The sequence below is a fragment of the Bubalus bubalis genome, chromosome 12 (genome assembly GCF_019923935.1).
Source record: "Bubalus bubalis isolate 160015118507 breed Murrah chromosome 12, NDDB_SH_1, whole genome shotgun sequence".
NCBI lineage: Eukaryota > Metazoa > Chordata > Mammalia > Artiodactyla > Bovidae > Bubalus > Bubalus bubalis.
Window position 1 is genome coordinate 77,774,320 of NC_059168.1, and position 15,476 is coordinate 77,789,795.

At 43.4% G+C, this 15,476-nt stretch overlaps 1 protein-coding gene across 4 annotated transcripts in view; it reads left to right on the plus strand.

The window, feature by feature from the left end:
- Positions 1 to 13,599, plus strand: part of LDAH (lipid droplet associated hydrolase) — an 89,758-nt gene extending 76,159 nt beyond the window's left edge. For 3 of the 4 annotated variants that reach the window (XM_006076043.4, XM_044926209.2, XM_006076045.4), the window contains one exon: positions 9,937 to 13,599. In XM_006076043.4, coding sequence (XP_006076105.3) covers positions 9,937 to 10,140 — 204 coding nt within the window. In that variant the 3' untranslated portion in view covers positions 10,141 to 13,599. The remainder of the gene's footprint in view (positions 1 to 9,936) is intronic. The other variant, XR_003102372.3, reaches the window with a different exon arrangement.
- Positions 13,600 to 15,476: the final 1,877 nt, after the last annotated feature.

Consider the following 15,476-nt stretch of genomic DNA (forward strand, 5'->3'; position numbering starts at 1 on the left):
AGAATAATATTTTTTTAAGTACATGAAGTATATTTTTTACCACAAAAAGTTATATTGAAGTATCACTATCCAAATACATTAAAAGCATATTTGTGATGTATATTATGTGCATCTTTTCTAACAAAATAAATGAGATATGCCATCAGTCAGAATTACTGTTGTAAATTTGTAGTGATGTACATAAAAACTTTTAGTTTAGCTACAACCAGGGTACTGTAATTTGAAGATTTCAGTAATTTTATAGATGACAAACAATAGATATTTATAATCCTTCTGAAATCACGCTTAGAGGTTAGTGAAAAAGGATGCATTCTTTTTCCTATCCAAGTTCACATTACCCTCTCCCTACAACTGCCACTGCATCTAACCATGAATGTGTGTGGACCTGTGGACCCCAGGTGAAGAAGCTTTGCTTTGAGGCCCTGGAAAGGGTTAGGCAACATGGTGTTAACTCTGGCTTGGGCACTGGCCTGAGAACAGGAAGCCATGATGTGCTACACTAAAGAGACTATTTTGAGTTGTTGGGGAATTGAAGGGTTTAAGAAGGAGGGTAATCAAGGTGATGTTCAAGAGGTTTAACAACCATATCCCTTAACCACTGACCCATCAGAACATACGCCATCTGTGAACAAACAGTCAGTTCAGAGGTACCGGTTCATATCAGTTAGCCCAAGGAATGTGGCTACATTAACCAGTGAGGGGAATTATTTGGAAAAATGCATATCAGAATGTTGGAAAAGAATGAAATTTGAGGTGGGAAAACCGTTTAGAAGACTTTTATAAGAACTAAGGCAAGGGAGTTGGGGGTAAAGAGGGGGTTAGAATTTGGAAAGATCTGGGAAGTAGAATCAAAGACACTTAGCACTCATAGTTCATGAAAGCATGGAGACGGAGTAAGATTATTTTTCTGCATTTGGATTTTGTAACGAGATAGGGAATATGGGAGGAGAAGTGCCAGCAAGTCGCAGGAGCTGGTTGAGAAAGTAGTTCCTTCCGGTCCTTTTGTTTGATATACCTGTGGGACATCCGGGGGACATGTGTCTGGCAGGTAGCTGGATATATGTGGATAGGAAGCCTAGAAGAGGAATCTGGGCTGAACTTTGATTTGGGAATGATAAGGCTATTTTTAGAGTCATGAGCACGGGTAATAGTAACCCAAGGAAGTACATAGAATGAGGAGAAAAGACATATAAAGGCTCATCCTTGGGGAACACAGCTAAAAAACTGGGAGGAAAGAGAGGAGCTAATGACTAAGATGGGAGTGGAGGGGGGCAGGGACAGGAATGAGAGCCAGGATGGAGTAAACCAAAGCAAGAGCATCAACTGTACATTTTCGCCACCCCAGTCCCAATCTTTCTGGGAGCCCCCGGGGTATGCTCTGCATTATGAGGCACCTGGCGTCTGAGGCAAACAGAGGGTCAGCGTTCCCTCGCTCTGTCATTGTTCTCAACTACAAGGGGATGTATGTCTCGTTCACAGAAAAGTGAATTAGTGTTTGGTTTACAAACTTGAAGTTTTCATTTAAAACTCACTTAGGAGGGAAATTCTAAACTGCCGTGACCATCCTTGGCCTAGGCTCATGGAAACAGCTGGTGTGTGCTACTGCCAGACGGAATTCGAGCATCACTATCAGTCAATAGGGCTCTGAAATCGTTCCCAGCAAGAGCACACGAGACGCTGCTTTCTGACCACGGTGGGCAGCGGTGGGAGGACTGCCTGCAAATGGGGCTGCCCCTGCCTCCAGAGGGCCAGCCTGGGGCCACGGTGTGGTTGGGAAAGGGGCAGAGGGTCCTCAGGAACAGGGACCCGCCTCTGCTACACTCGCCTCCTCCTGCTTAACCCGCCCGACCCCGGAGGCGCATGTTGCCTTTGGGAACGAACAAACCTTGCGCTGGTTCTCTGCGGGCCTGGGCATGCAAATCCTTCGGACACGCCCACGTCCCGCTTAGCCGAGCATAGCACGCGCTCCCTGGACCCCGCTAACCAAGACTGCCTTTCCGCCAGCCTCAGCCTGAAACTGATTGTGTTAGTTCTGCCTGTTCAATCTGAAACCTGTTCAGAATACCATAATCATCCTGGAAATAGATAGTCTGTTTGGGTCTCAGTCATTTGGACCTGGAGACCTCCATCTGAAGCACTTTTGTGTCAGCACACCCTGGACTTTTCTGGTGGAGTTTTCTAGAGGAGCGTGATCCAGAGGAGGATGAGTGTATGGGAAGCAGAGTCCCGAGAGTCACTGCCTGAGGTTCACGCTCCAGCTCCGCCACTTGCTTACTTAGGTGACCTTGGTTAAGTTACTGGACTTCACTGTGTCCCCTTTTTTTCATCAATAAAATGGTTTAATAATAGTATCTATTCTCATACAGTTGTTTCAAACTGTAATGCTACATATAATTCATATAAATACCTTGCAAGAGTATCTAGTATATACTAAGCATTGAACAAAAGTTTATTATTATTATAAAGTTAGTCATATCCTAGGTATGCCTCTGAGTACTTTAAAAAGACTTTGCCTAACTTTTCCTCTCCCTACCCACCCTCTTCAGGGCTTCCCTGATAGCTCAGTTGGTAAGGAATCCTCCTGCAATGCAGGAGACCCCGGTTCAATTCCTGGGTTGGGAAGGTCCCCTGGAGAAAGGATAGGCTACCCACTACAGTATTCTTGGGCTTCCCTTGTGGCTCAGCTGGTAAGAATCCACCTGCAATGCAGGAGACCTGGGTCCAATCCCTGGGTTGGAAAGATGCCCTGGAGGAGGGAAAGGCTACCCACTCCAGTATTCTGACCTAGAAAATTCCATGGACTGTGTATAGTCCATGGGGTCACAGAGTCAGACATGACTGAGCGACTTCCACTTTCACCCACCCCTTCAGATGTTTTCATTCTGTAATGAAAGATTTTCGTGATATTAAATACATAGCCAGTCCCATTCTGGCCACTTCTTCCTATAAGATGGCTAAGGGAGGTATTGTGTGGGAGCAGCAGTGAAGGAGAACACAGTGTTACTTCATCCTCACCAGAACCTCCAGTCCCCTGGCGCCGAGAGTTCAGGTAAGCTGGCCTCGGCCACTCCTCTCCATTAGTTAAGCAAGACCCTTCTCATCTGCCGGTTTCCTGAGGCGTATAACCAGGGAGAAACAGACACACGGGGAGATAAGTTTGCTGCTGGTACCGCAAGCTCTGTTGCTTCACCAGAGGAAGATAGACGCCTTGGGTCAGCTCCTCACTCCAGTCCCACGTAAGGAAGAGATGGAACTAGATATCGATGCCCCAGTGACTTCCACTTGGGAACGAGCAGGTTCTGGCCCTTTACACTTGAGTCGTGCAGAGAGGAGAGAGCCCCACTTTGCAGGGCTTTCGATGTGTGATTTTTCCAGTTTCTTGGACAGTGGCCCAGTCTGTAACCAGCTTGGACCTCCTCCAGTGCCTGCAGGGGGAGCAGGGCTTAGTGCTCCTGAAGGATCGTGTGTTCACCTCTGTCCTCAGCCACATTTCTTCAGGGATTTTAATTCTCATTTTTTTTTAAGAATGATAATTGATCCAGTTCTAGATGAAGGAAAGAAAGGAAACAAGGTAAATTGGTCAATGAATTTTCTAAATTCTCTCCCTTTCTTCGGCAGTTGTTCAGGTTCTTAAAAATGGTTGCTCAGCCTCTTATACAGAGTGAAATAAGTCAGAAAGAGGAAAATAAGAATTGTCTATTAATGCATATATATGGAATCTAAAAAAATGGTACTGATGAACCTAGTAGAGAATAGACTTATGGACACAGCAGGGAAAGGTGAGGGTGGGATGAACTGAGAAAGTAGCATTGACATATATACACTATCACATGTGAAATAGATAGCTGGTGGGAAGCTGCGGTATAACACAGGGAGCCCATCCTGGCACTCTGTGATGACGTAGAGGGGTGAGATGGGGGGAGGGGAGGGAGGCTCAAAAGGGAGGGGTATGTGTGTGTGTGTGTGTGTGTATATATATATATATAAATAATTATGAGTGATTTGCATTCTTGTATGGCAGAAACCAACACAATATTTAAGCAATTTTCCACCAATTAAAAAAAATTTTTTAATGATTGCTCAGAAAGTCTACAGTGAGTTAGTTAAAGTTTTGTGATTGTTATTCTTCTGTTCCCAAGAGGGATGGGATTTTTAAGTAACTGAAAGGAGATGCTTGTATTACAAAATAGGTTTCCTTTAACGTTGCAGGGTCAAGGCTTAGGTGTCTGACTTTGGGGGGAGGATAGAAAGAGGAGCCTGTTGCTCTTGTCCAGCTTAGAAGGAATTTGGATAGATTTTTTTCCTGATTTTATTGAGATAGAATTGACACATAACATTGTATTAAAGTGTACAACATTATGATTTAATATATGTATATATTGCACAATGATTATCACAGGTTTCGTTAACATCCATTACCTCAATTACAATTTTTTTCTTGGGATGAGAACTTTTAATGTCTACTCTATTACTGACTTTCAGATATACAGTATAGTGTGAACTGCAGTCACCATGCTGTACATTACATCCCCACAACTTGTTTGTCTTATAGCTGGAAGTTTATAGCTTTTGACAACCTTCACCCATTTCCTTCACATCCTAACCTTTTCAGACTCCACATATAAGTGAGATCATACAATATTTGTCTTTCTATGTCTGATTTCACTTAGCATAATACTCTCAGGGTCCATCCATATTGTCACAAATGGCAGGATTTCCTTCTTTATTTATAGCTGAATAATATTTATCACCAGATAGAGATTTGTGTGTATGGCTTTTCTTTGTGTTTAATACCTTAACATGTTGATATATCATTGAAAGTGATTTTTGTTAGTTATTAGTTAAATATATAAACTTGTGTCATAAGGTGGTTTTTAGTATGTCTTCTGTTCTTACAGTAACCCCTCTAGTAGTAATGCATAAAAGCCATTAACTCCATGTGTACTAAAACAAAACTTTGCTGCATCCCTCAGGTCAGAAGTCAGGTTTTCCTCCTACAGCGCTTTGTTTGTGCCTCTTTCTACCTGTTATGTTCAAGGGCAGCTTGTACCTGCCTGCGTTCTTCCCTACTCTGGAGCTTCTCTAAGGCAGAGCTGTCTTACTTCTGAATTTCAACCACTTAGCCAGTGCCAGGCGGAATATAAATTTAGAGTCATTTTGGGTGGAAATGCTGTGAATCTGTCAGATTCAGCAGCAAAAAGTGAAAAGAAAAAAATACATGAGAAAAGACAACTGTGGCTCCTGTATGGGGGCAAAAGCTTCAAAATTCACAGGGACATTATCTCCTTAGGGGCAACAGAAGGGTTAAAGGAAAATATGTCTGTGAGTTCAGAAATGATAGTAACCATAATTCCACCTTATTGTGGAAGGTACCCAGAGAAAAGCAAAAGCACAGTCCTAGACGATCAGAATCTAGAATTGAGAAAATTAAACTTTCTATTTAATAGAGAAATGATTACTTAACATAACAATTTAGAAATGCAATAATTTCCATCTCTAATAATGAAGATGGGAGATAATAATGTATACTCTTGAACAATTCCCATGCATATCAAAGCAAGTGCCAGGGAGAAATACTATAGGAAATATGTGTTTTCTTGTAATCGTTTGATTTAAACATCCTACTGATAGCCTGAGATTCTTAGTTAACAGTTCCAGTATTTTCACAGTGGTAATCACCCCCATGACATGCAGCACCCTAGAAGAACTACATAGACTTAACCATCACATTCAGTTAGTTTTCATAACCAGTTTAAGATTTCTCAGTCTTCAGGTTTGTGTTTTCATACCATTGTTCTGTTTATTCTTAATCGTAAACAGTGATATAAGCTTCTGACCAGTAATGCTCTCTCTGGATTTATAACTGAATTTTTCATTGGGTTATATTCACTAATTGTTTCAACTTAAGCACATTGGCTCACTAAGCCTAAATTTCCTTTTCTGTAAAATAGGATTAAAATACCTTCTTCAGAATATTATTGTAAGAACTCAGCGAACACAAAACTTAACATCAGATCAGATCAGATCAGTCGCTCAGTCGTGTCCGACTCTTTGTGACCCCATGAATCGCAGCACGCCAGGCCTCCCTGTCCATCACCAACTCCCAGAGTTCACCCAGACTCATGTCCATTGAGTCAGTGATGCCATCCAGCCATCTCATCCTCTGTCGTCCCCTTCTCCTCCTGCCCCTAATCCCTCCCAGCATCAGAGTCTTTTCCAATGAGTCAACTCTTCGCATGAGGTGGCCAAAGTACTGGATTTTCAGCTTTAGCATCTCCCAGGGCTGATCTCCTTCAGAATGGACTGGTTGGATCTCCTTGCAGTCCAAGGGCCTGGCAAATTATTCTCAGTTTTCTTCAGGACATCATTACTTGTTGAGATTCATTTTTACATATCAGTGTATTAATAGTAATGGTATACACTCTTAACCACTATGCTTTGGTGTCTGGTTATTTCTTTCTTTCTACTTCACCTGTCCTTCCCCATCCCCCAGTACTACCTTCACACACCCCATACTTTTCCAGTTTCCTGTTTAGGGCTACAGGTGCAGAGTCTTCTGTTCAGATCTATTGCCTGTGACTTAAAATCCAGAGGAAACAGGAAGTATCTTGAGCCAATATATGTAAAGGCATTAGAAATGACCATGTGTTTGACTTATAAGACAAGATTTTCTTACAGAGCCCTTCATTGAATATAGCCTGAAGAAGAACTTAAAAAACAAAAACACCTTGCCCCACTTTCACTTAGAAATGTAACCAGATACAGCCCCCCTCAAAATAATTATAGTCATGGAGGACTGAGAGATAAAATCAAATGAACGTATGAGGTATCTATGATCCTCGTTGTTAACACTGTCTTCAACACTGACATCACTTTGTGTTGAGGTTCCTAGTACATGCCTTGGACAGTGCTTGCTCCATAACTACTTGGCCAGGACTTGTCTCTTGATACCTGAAGGTAGGTGTATGTCCCTGTAATCCGTATTTATTATTCCTGCTCAACTGTCTGACACCTTCATGCATGAGGAAAGAAATGGTGTTTCCCCAGTGCTGGACTTCTCAGTGGAGACATTTCAAGTTATAATTGCCTCACTGAAAAGTAAATGCATCATAGAAATAGTCTTTGAAGAGTTAGTTAGGTGGAAAGCAAATAGCAGGTGCCACTGTGATGCTGTCCTCCTTGTCAGAGACTTCACTGGGAGTGATCTTTTTTGCCTTGCTTTCTTTCTCACTGACCCTTTTGTATTAGGGTTTTTCACACAACCTCACCACCATAGCCTGCATTGGCATTAGGACTCCCAAAGTACTCTTCTTGGTGAGAGAAGAGAACACTCTGGAGCAGAGGAACAGACAGACCTGATGGCCACAAACCCAAGCCTGAATTTTGAATTTCCAGATTTTTTAACACAGTATGTTTCATACTCTGAGGAAGTGCTGAACAACTGTGCATAATGACTGTTCCAGATGCTGTTTCCTGGATATAATTTAAAGGATTCTTGGTGCTAAGAGTAGGGAGTGGTTTAGAGAGAACCTGAAGTTATTAGCTGTATTGGTAGATCATTAATGCCTGCAGACAGCTTGTACTCCCAACAGTATTTCAAGGGGAAGCTATGGTAGGGTGGTTGCTGAGAAATTTTGAGGAACTTATTTGTCCACAGCCGGCCAGAATCATCACCCACTGGTTGTGAAGTTGCAGCATTTTAGAGCCACAGAGAGACCAGCACCAGGGAAAAAGAACCTGACAACTCTTGTTCTCTAGGAAACAAAAGCAACTTCATACTCTGCTAAGAATCCTGGCAAAATGAATTCTGGTTTTGGTACTTTGGCATGCCCAGAAATGGTCGTAGTGAGAAAAATAGGAGAATAAGAAGAATAAGTGAGAAATCTATGAGCCACAGATCCTTTGCAGCTTTCAAGACTAAATCCCAGGTGACAGCCAGAAGAATCTCTATGAAGTGATTCAGAACAAGTCTACAACTCAAGGTTGAGTTGTTAGTAATTGACTCTCTGGAGTACTACATTAAATATTCTCCCCTTTAAAGTGTTTTTTAATTAACCATCTCTTTGAATGTTGGTTATGTCATAATGTTACTATACTAAGATTGACTTCACCTCTCCTTATTCTGATAATGGATTTAATGGTCCAAGGAGAAAATTAACCCAGTGGGCACTAACACTTATTTCCCGTATCCTCCTCCCATCTCTCCTTGATCCCCTCCAGAGGTAAGTTTCCTACCACACAGACTCAGTCATGTCAGTTCATTGTGTGAAGTCTTTTGTTAGCTCCTGTGGACTTCAGAACAAGATGCAACCTCCTTAGTGGGGCTCAGAGGCTGTTCAGGACTTCATTTCTCTCCACCTCCTCTCCCACCACCATTTTCTAACCACTTCTAATTACTTCCAGTTTCCAAGTGTGCCATGCTCCTTCATACTTTTTACTTGCTCGGTATGCTCTGCACAGTGTGCCTCCCTGCCCCAGGCTGAAGACTCAGCTTGGGCATCAGTGCCCTGGGGAACCTTTCCTGCCCACTGGTTCCCACCAGATGCCCTCATCCAGGCTACTCACCTTGTGTGCAGAGACTGCGTCTCGTTATCTGTTTTCCAGGTTCCTAGAACAGAGAAGATGCTCAATCAGTATTTGCCTGACATTTAATGATTAAGCATTTGAATGAGTGAGCAAATTTGGTGTGTTGTGGAAATATAAGTGACTGTAACTAGCCACTTAAGAGCTAGAGGCAGGCATAACTCTTTTTTTTCCGTGATGACAGATGTCAGAGGGGCCAAAAAATTAGGGTGTGTGTGTGTAGAAATTACCTGTCTGTACCTTTCTGAATAAGATTTCACTTTTGTTGCTTCCCCCCTCACCAAAATGCAGAAGTAGAATGTAGTTTTTTGGTGAAGAACAGCAGCTTAGAGCTAGATGTTAAGATAAAGATGTATGTGTGTATATATATACTTATAAATGTATATGTGAATATACACATACATACACACATATATATTTATGTGTGTATATATATGATTATGTGCCCGTAAACATATGCACATATGTGTGCATATATACACATACGTATGTGTGCATATATACATATATGTATGTGTATATGCATATGTGTTGGAGAAGGAAACGGCAACCCACTGCAGTATTCTGGAAAATTCTATGGACAGAGGAGCCTGGTGGACTACGGTCCATGGGGTCACAAAGAGTCGGCCACAACTGCACACATGCATATGTGTGCATACATGGATGTGTGTGTGTATGTGTATCAGAGGCTGGGGCAGATCAATAAGCATCCTAAGAATGCATCCTCAAAGGAAGCTCTCTCTCTATCCCACCTGCTTGCTGTCACCTGAAGGGTGGTTGAAACGCCTCCCCCCGAATCAGCATTCTCGCCCTGCTCCATGGAGCCTGTTTGTAGAAATGTCATAGACACCCTCAGGGTTCTGATCAAAGTTGTCTGCTGGACTGAGAAACCTGAGTCCATCTGACTCATCTTTGCGTACATTCAATAAACATGTCCCATGTGCCTAGCATGTGGCTGTATGAAAACTGTTAATGTGTAATGAATGGTTGTAAGTCACTCAGTGTTCACGCATGTCTCAATAACTCTTCCTTGCCCCTCTCGGCACACTTTCCATTGTCCATCCCAACCACAATGTACACTACTTTGCTGGCGAGTCCTTTTAGTGGATCATGGGTGATGTATCACACAGTGCTCTCCCTACATGGGTTTCTTAACATCAGATGCCAAGATTCACTCCCATAAACCATGAAGGCCCACTGCCTTGAGAGAGCCGCTCTCTGCAGCAAGCTTTGGGACTAGCGTACAGGGCCAGGTGCAGGGGCTGTTTTCAAAGCATCGTAGGTGGCTTGTGTCAGATCCATGTTGGGAGGGGAAAGTGTTTTCTAATAAAGTGTTTTTGTCTTGTCTTCTAGCTTATATTTTACTACGGTGCTACAGACAGTTGGTGTCCAAAAGAGTACTATGACGACATGAAGAAAGATTTTCCAGAAGGAGATATTCGACTCTGTGAGAAAAAAATACCTCATGCTTTTATCCTCAATTTTTTCCAGGAAATGGCCGACATGGTAGCCGACTGGCTAAAGGATGATCTGTCCAAAATGGAGATATTGTCATAAGGTGCAAGTGCCGACAGTTGGCACATACAGGCAGTAGGTACACTGCCTCCTAGCAGTAAGCAGCATACTTCATAGGTGACTGTCTAATTTTAATATTTGATGTTAGAAGAGAAAAAAGTGAGACCCTCTTGGCTTAAAAAACTGTCAGTTCCCAGCTCCCCATGCTACAGACTGCAACAAACACAGTTGACCAATATTCCCTGGAGTTAACAACACATTCCCAAGACTCAGGGAACACAGCAATCTAAACAAAGTCTTTCACGTGTGCACAAAATGCCCAGTGGCGCCATCAACTTAATTTTGATAGGCAGGATCATTGCACAAAAGGAAATCTAAATTTTTTATTTTAATTTACAATGTAGAATAGCACCCTCCCCCCAGAGAAAATTATGAAAGAACTACTAGAAAATGTAAAAGACCAGTGAATGTCAAGTGCGTAGTCAGACATGTGAAAAATGAAATTATGAGAAGAATACACTCATCCAGGAAGTGACAAGCAGTGGAGCTTGGCAGTGGACCCGGGTCTCTCTTAAGGACAGAAGCTGAAGGTCAGCCCAACTAACTTTGCAAAGATCTTGGCTGAAATCACCAAAATCTGACTGGATACCAGGACAGCCTGCACACCCTGCCTCTTACTACCTTGCAGCGTGTCTCAGACCACCAGGTCAGCCTTCTGTCTGGCCGCCGGTGCGCAAGCCCCAGCAGAGCCAGTGGCAGGGGACGACGCACTGCCTGTCTCCTTCCCTGAGGCGAGTGACTTCCAGACGTGCCCACAGTAATGAGAGAATAAAGCTCGTCAGACGTTCCTCTGGTCAACTAAGAGCTAATAAGCGTTACTGAAGGATTCCGACTATACCTTCCTCCACAGCCAACCAGTAAGTCCTGATTGTGAGCTCCCTGCAGGCTTCCGTTCTCCAGAGCCAGCATGGGCTGACACTGTGCTGCCCCCGATGAAGCTCATACCTGCCACAGGCAACTGCCCATTCTGTGATTTTTTTCAGTCAAACTCCACTGCAGACCAGCAGTGAGCCAAGTACTATAACAGACATTGAGGATAGACTGTTAGCTACATTAATGATTCTTTTCTTCTGAAAATCTTCTAGGAATTAAATTTTGAAAGGGCATCTTTAAATTGCTGAATAGAGGATCATCATAAATGAGTTATCCAGTTAGTTGGAAAGAAATTGTTTTACTAATGAACAACAACAACAAATACCCATTAAATTATGTGAATTCACCCTCTCCAAACACCTTGAGTTCCAATAACGAAGAAGCTTGTTCTCTGACCTAGAGCTTGCTAACAATATTGCTTCCTTCCCTAAACTGATTCAATCTTGGGACCTTAGGATTTACTTAGCCAGTAAATCCCATTGACTGAGGTAATTGTTGATGATAGATAGAAACATTCCATTTTTGCTCCTGGAGGAAATCCCTCACGGTGTTATCATTTCATAAGGACAAGGGGATGTTGTCCTTCTTCTCAAAACCTAAAGCCCTCTGATGAAAGATTCAGCTCTGATATGCTGCCAACCCAGTGGTGAATGTCAAATGAGATATGATCCTTTGGCCTGGCTTCCACATCAGAGCAAATGACGTCTCAGAGGGGAGGAGCCAAGCTCCAGGCAAACAGTGCTCTCAGCCCCAGAAAGGGACCAGTAGATGTATAAGCCATTGGCAGAAGGCTGCATACATAAAGTCTTTATTGGCAGCTGTGTGGAGAGGCCTTCTAGAAATCTAATGTTAGGAGCTGGGTCTCAGGGCTCTGAAGTACCTTGCATACAGGAGATGCTCAATAAGATGCTGAAGCACTTAAGCAAAAACTAGGTAAATCATGCTACTAGAATCAAGAATAACATGCCCAGTGTTTCTGTTAGCCTTATTTTACAATGTTACTTCATGTTTCAGAAGTCCACATGTATGAAATTATATCTGATAAACCAAAGTTTACCAGAGCTTAAAAAATAATAAGTAAAATGATAAAGTAAAAGATAATGGCTTGTAATTCTGTTAATCATCTAAGCACCAAATGAATTTTCAAAACAAATACTTTACCCACACTTTATGATCTTGCCTGGCCTGACCTCTGTATGTTGGGGAGGAGGGTTACAGTCTTCACGTTCTCCTGAGGTAGACTCAGGTCATAGCCTCTCAATTAAGGGCTTCCCAGGCGGCACTAGTGGTAAAGAAGCCATCTGCCAACACAGGAGACTTAAGAGATGGGGCTCTCCATCTCTTAAGGAAAAGGCAATCCACTCCAGTATACTTGCTTGGTGAATCCTGTGGACAGAGTAGCCTGGCGGGCTATAGTCCATGGATCGCAAAGAGTCAGACACGACTGAAGCGACTTAGCACACATGCACACTCTCAGTTAAATTGAAAGCCACTTTTTCGATGTTTCTTTTAGAGAGGGAAGGGTCAGATTTTAGAAGATTGAAGCTCGTTTTATTTCATTAGGAATTAAACAAAAGTGTTCATGCATGTATATGAGGTGATAAGGTATGTGAACTCTGGAGGCCTTACCATCTGTGTGATTTTAGACAGCTTCATCTAATTTCTCCATGTCTGTGTCCTCATTCATAAGATAGGATTAATAATAATACGTACCTCATATTGTTGGAAGAATGGGATGATTAAATGAAAGCATTTAGCACAGTGCCTGACAAAGAGTATCTTCTCAATAAAGATTGGCTGTATTACTGATTATTAAACATCATCATAACATAAAATAAACAAAAGACTAAAGTTGGTAGGCAGTAGGTGAAATCCATTTTCCAGAAGCATTTCTGCCTGTGTATGCCAGTGTGCCACTGTGATGGTCCTTGTCAAAAGGTTTAATAACTTCCTCTGGGGTTATCTAGTGCTGAGTGAAAGACCTACACTGGAAATCATGCCTGGTTGTCCCCAGTCTGCTCTGAACCACGAGGGAGAAGCTCCAGAGGCTACCCCTGTGGCTTTTTGTGGCCAGACATTCAAGGCAACAGCCCACTTACCATAGGCCTTTCCAGTCAACCTTTGAAGAGCCAGTGACCTCCAGAGGCTTGATTTTTCTTTATCCTACATTATATTAAATTTAATTCCAGACTTGAGGGAACACAACAACTTAATATAACACCTGATTCTGGATTAGATGTTATATTAAAAAAAAAAAAAAAAGAAAAAAACATTGTTGGGACAGTTTGCAAAACTTCATTGCATGGGATCTAAAGTTTTTAAATGGGAGTAACAGATCAATGGTAATGTTCTGATGTCAGTGGTTTTATTGTGGCTAAGTAGGAGAATGTCCTTATTTTCAGTGAAGACACTGAAATGCCTCGGAGCCATAGGACATTATGTCAGCTCTCAAATAGTTCAGAGGAAAAAAACATTCTCGTTCTAGCAACATTTCTGTATGTTTAAGATGATTTTGAAATGTATACAAATAATTACTTGGAAAAAAAAAAAACATGCTCTCTCCTCCTGCATCTGTCTCTTATTGCTTCTTTTCCAGAAAGTGAATTATTTCTTCTAGGAAGTAAATGAAGACAACGACTGTGTTTCAAATCATGGGTCTTTCATTTATTAGGTGTGTGATGTTCAGAGGCTTCACCTCCCCTCCCCCACTGTCCTCACCCTTGAAAGCACTTGCATTAGCCTTAGGACCTTGGAAGGGTTTTTATTTGTCTTTAATGGGGTCAGGTGAGGTTTTGCGTATGGTATTTAGCACCCTGTCTGGTAGATGTTCTATTAACCGGTACCCAGAGGACAACAGCACACTTGTTTGTCTTGTACTCTCTTCCCTGTGGTGCTGTGCACGACTCTGCGATTCCCCATTTCTGCGTCGTTTCACCCAGCCTGAGACCTTCTAATTGTCTCAGCGTTTCTGATTCCTATTGATAAAGGAGGGGGCCACTCCCCCACCTGACACAGTTTTCTGACCCCAGGCCATACAGACCTCCCACACACAGCCCCAAGCACCCAAATGTCCCCTCGAGGAACTTATAGTCCTTTGGAAAAGATGTAAGAAGCAAAGTATTTTGGTTTTGTTTTTTTTTAATTGTCTGGGGTATAGTTACTTTACAGTGTTGTATTTCTGCTATACAAGGAAGTGAATCAGCTGTATGTATACATATATCCCCTCCCTCTTGGCTCACCCCACCCCCTCATCCCACCCCTCCAGGTCATCACAGAGCACCGAGCTGAGCTCCCTGTGCAGTACAGCAGTGTCCCACTAGCTATTTTATACATGGTAGTGTTTATATATATATGTCAATCCCAATTCATCCCCCGCTGCCCCCCCGACAAGGTCTACATGTCTGTTCTCTCCATCTGCGTCTCTATTCCTGCCCTGCAAATAGGTTCATCTGTACCGTTTTTCTAGATTCCATATGTATGCATTAGTATGATATTTTTCTCTCATTGACTTACTTTACTCTGTATGACAAAGTGTTTCTTAAATGACAAGAGACATCATCTTTGTTCCTGGCCTCCACCTGCTGGAGAGAAGAGATATCCCTGGGCTCTTCCCTTCCTTGGTGGGGTTGAGCTCGGGGAGCGGGCCGTGCCTGGGACCACGTGTGCTCTGTGAACAAATACATCTCTGAGGCCTTGAGGCTGGAGCCCCTCCTGGAGGAGTGCCAAGGACAGAAAAGATTTCCCTTTCCAAGGGGCTGAGTTCCTGCGTCTGCCTGCTGGAGATGCAGGTGAGCCGTCACATTGGCCGAGGTGGGGAGCCGTTGTGGGACGTGGGTGTGTCCTCTTCCAGCAGACCGCAGGCCTCTCACGGGTGGGGGGCCACAGAGGGCTCCAGGTTGCCGCAACTCTGTAAAGAGAAACATTCTGTGGGGGATGGTGGGTGCTGTTCCTGGTGCCAGAAGGACAGGTGGAAAGGCGGACCTTGGGTGGGTTTGGAACATGCTCCTCGCCCTGCATTTAGAGCATCTCACTCAGGCCTCATGACCATGTGTGCCACCACGCAGGTGCCAAGTAGGGGACTCAGTCAAGACCTCAGAGCCGATGAGTGACCCTCAGCCTCTGCCCCAGGGCCACAGCCTCACCCCTTCCTCCCCGCAGCATCCTGCTGCCTCCTGGAGGAAAAGAGCAGGCAGGCAGCCTGGCAAGAGTGGAGGGTTGGGAAAGGGAGTCCCGGAAGGGCATTCGAGGGCCAGGTTGTCAGCGGAAGTATAGAGTAGATGGTTGGTAACGACTGAGTAGCGTTAAAAGATTGGAAGATGAGACAGGGAGGGGTTTGGGGTGGGATGTCTCAGGCACCAGGCGATGGGGGGTAGGGGGGTGGCAGGGGGTCAGAGCTGAGGCTCAGTTCCACATTCTGGTCTCTGCAGCTCTGTCCAGGGCCACCT